The sequence below is a fragment of the Priapulus caudatus genome, unplaced genomic scaffold (genome assembly GCF_000485595.1).
Source record: "Priapulus caudatus unplaced genomic scaffold, Priapulus_caudatus-5.0.1 Scaffold98, whole genome shotgun sequence".
Classification (NCBI taxonomy): Eukaryota; Metazoa; Priapulida; class Priapulimorpha; order Priapulimorphida; family Priapulidae; genus Priapulus; species Priapulus caudatus.
The window spans coordinates 122,202-124,019 of NW_014577159.1; the positions used below are offsets into that span (position 1 = coordinate 122,202).

The 1,818-nt window shown below is 41.2% G+C and overlaps 1 protein-coding gene across 1 annotated transcript in view; it reads left to right on the plus strand.

Annotated features, from left to right (window-relative positions):
* LOC106805050 (SCY1-like protein 2) overlaps positions 1-1,818 on the plus strand; it is a 72,309-nt gene that overhangs the window by 16,117 nt on the left and 54,374 nt on the right. The window contains exon 2 of the mRNA XM_014806523.1: positions 52-260. Within this exon, the coding sequence (XP_014662009.1) occupies positions 69-260 (192 nt within the window). The 5' untranslated portion in view covers positions 52-68. The remainder of the gene's footprint in view (positions 1-51; positions 261-1,818) is intronic.

Consider the following 1,818-nt stretch of genomic DNA (forward strand, 5'->3'; position numbering starts at 1 on the left):
CACACACACACACACACACACACACACTCATACAGTCCCGTTTCTTCGCAGATAGAGCACGCGAAACGATGACGTCACCGAAGACGATCAGTAAGCCGGCCTCGCGTAAGAGTGAGGTGCTGTCGATGATCAAACAGACTCTGCTACCGGACGACAAGAATCCCATCGTCCAGTACTTCGACATCAGCCGCCAGGTGGCGAGCGCCGGACCCGAACTCGTGTGGAAGATATACGACGCTCATCGGAAAACCGACAAGCAGGTAAAAGAATCGCTACACAGCAGGCTATAATGGTTACCCTATATAGGTTACCCCCTACAATAGGTTATAAGGGTTGACATCACAAACATGCGAAAAACGCACAGCTTCTATAGACAATACATACAAGAAATGTGTTGTATTATTGGCTATAATCATGAAAATCTTTATGGAATTATATCTATAAATAACTGATATCTGATAGCTATAGATTCTGTAGATCTGTTAATTGTTATATATTACTGATTAATAGAGCGAGAGTAGCTCAGACCTCTCGTGGAAGCAGATCGGGACACAATCAGGGGCGAATAAATGACAATAACATATGACGGTGAATTAATAACTGACAAATTGACAATTGTCATTATTGTCAAATTGTCAAATTTGTCATTATTCCTCTTTGACACCATGTGCTCCGTGAACGCATGTAGGGAGCGAATGTCTCCACGTCCCTATATACGCAGGTAGGGGGGGGGGTGGAAGAGTGCCACCGCCAACAAGTAGGCCCTAAACAAGTGTAAGATAAACTCGTGTGCTTTTGTTTTTATATTCACTAGATAATATCAGGAGTTTCATATTATTATAGATATTATCAGACATAGTCTACATATTATTATACATATTATCAGACATAGTCGACATATTATTATAGATATTATCAGACATAGTCTACATATATTATTATACATATTCTCCTGATATTATTAGACATAATACATATTAGACATAATTATAGTCTATATTGTGACACTCCTGATACTAGCATATCATTGGCGAATCATTGCAATAGCTTTGTGTAATCTCATAAAACTTTACGCTATCATAATTCATTAATCACCACACGTAATGCGGAGACGCTCTGCAGTAGGCGGAATTCGTTAACGTTAACCGGGGCATTGAATTGAATTGAAGGATTGAATTGAAGGATTGAATTGATTATTTCCAGCCGCTAATAGTAATTATTCGATAGTTACGGCCACGTATACACGGCAACGAATTCCGTGCTTATGTAAATTTCTGTATGTATTAAACGTACGGTACGGCGATGCGCGTGTTTATTCGTACCCATGAGATTCCGGCTGCGTACGCACGCGGTATCGATTAATTAAAACAACCTCAGTTAATTTTGCACGAAACGCTCGTCGGTTGAATTCTCGGGATGTCACTGTGATGTGTACTTTATACCTGTGCGTGTGAGCTAGTGAAGAATCTCAGCTGTTACACAGTGACGTGCGTGTTTAAATATTCTCCCGTACAAAAGCCGGGTCGATTCGATTCTGACGACGTGGCTATGGCGAAATGCTCAAGCCCCTTGTCCGTGAATTACCATGCTACTATACCTACGCGCGTTGCCTATGAAATTGCATCGTCGACATCACAAGAGTTCCGAGTCCGTGTTGTGTAATACGACGTATACAGCTACTGAGGATAAAATATAGATATGCGAAATTTCGTACGGCGTTTGATACAAAATTATCGTCTCTGTCTCTGTCTCTCTTTCTGTCTCTGTCTCTGTCTCTGTCTCTGTCTCTGTCTCTGTCTCTGTCTCTGTCTCTGTCTC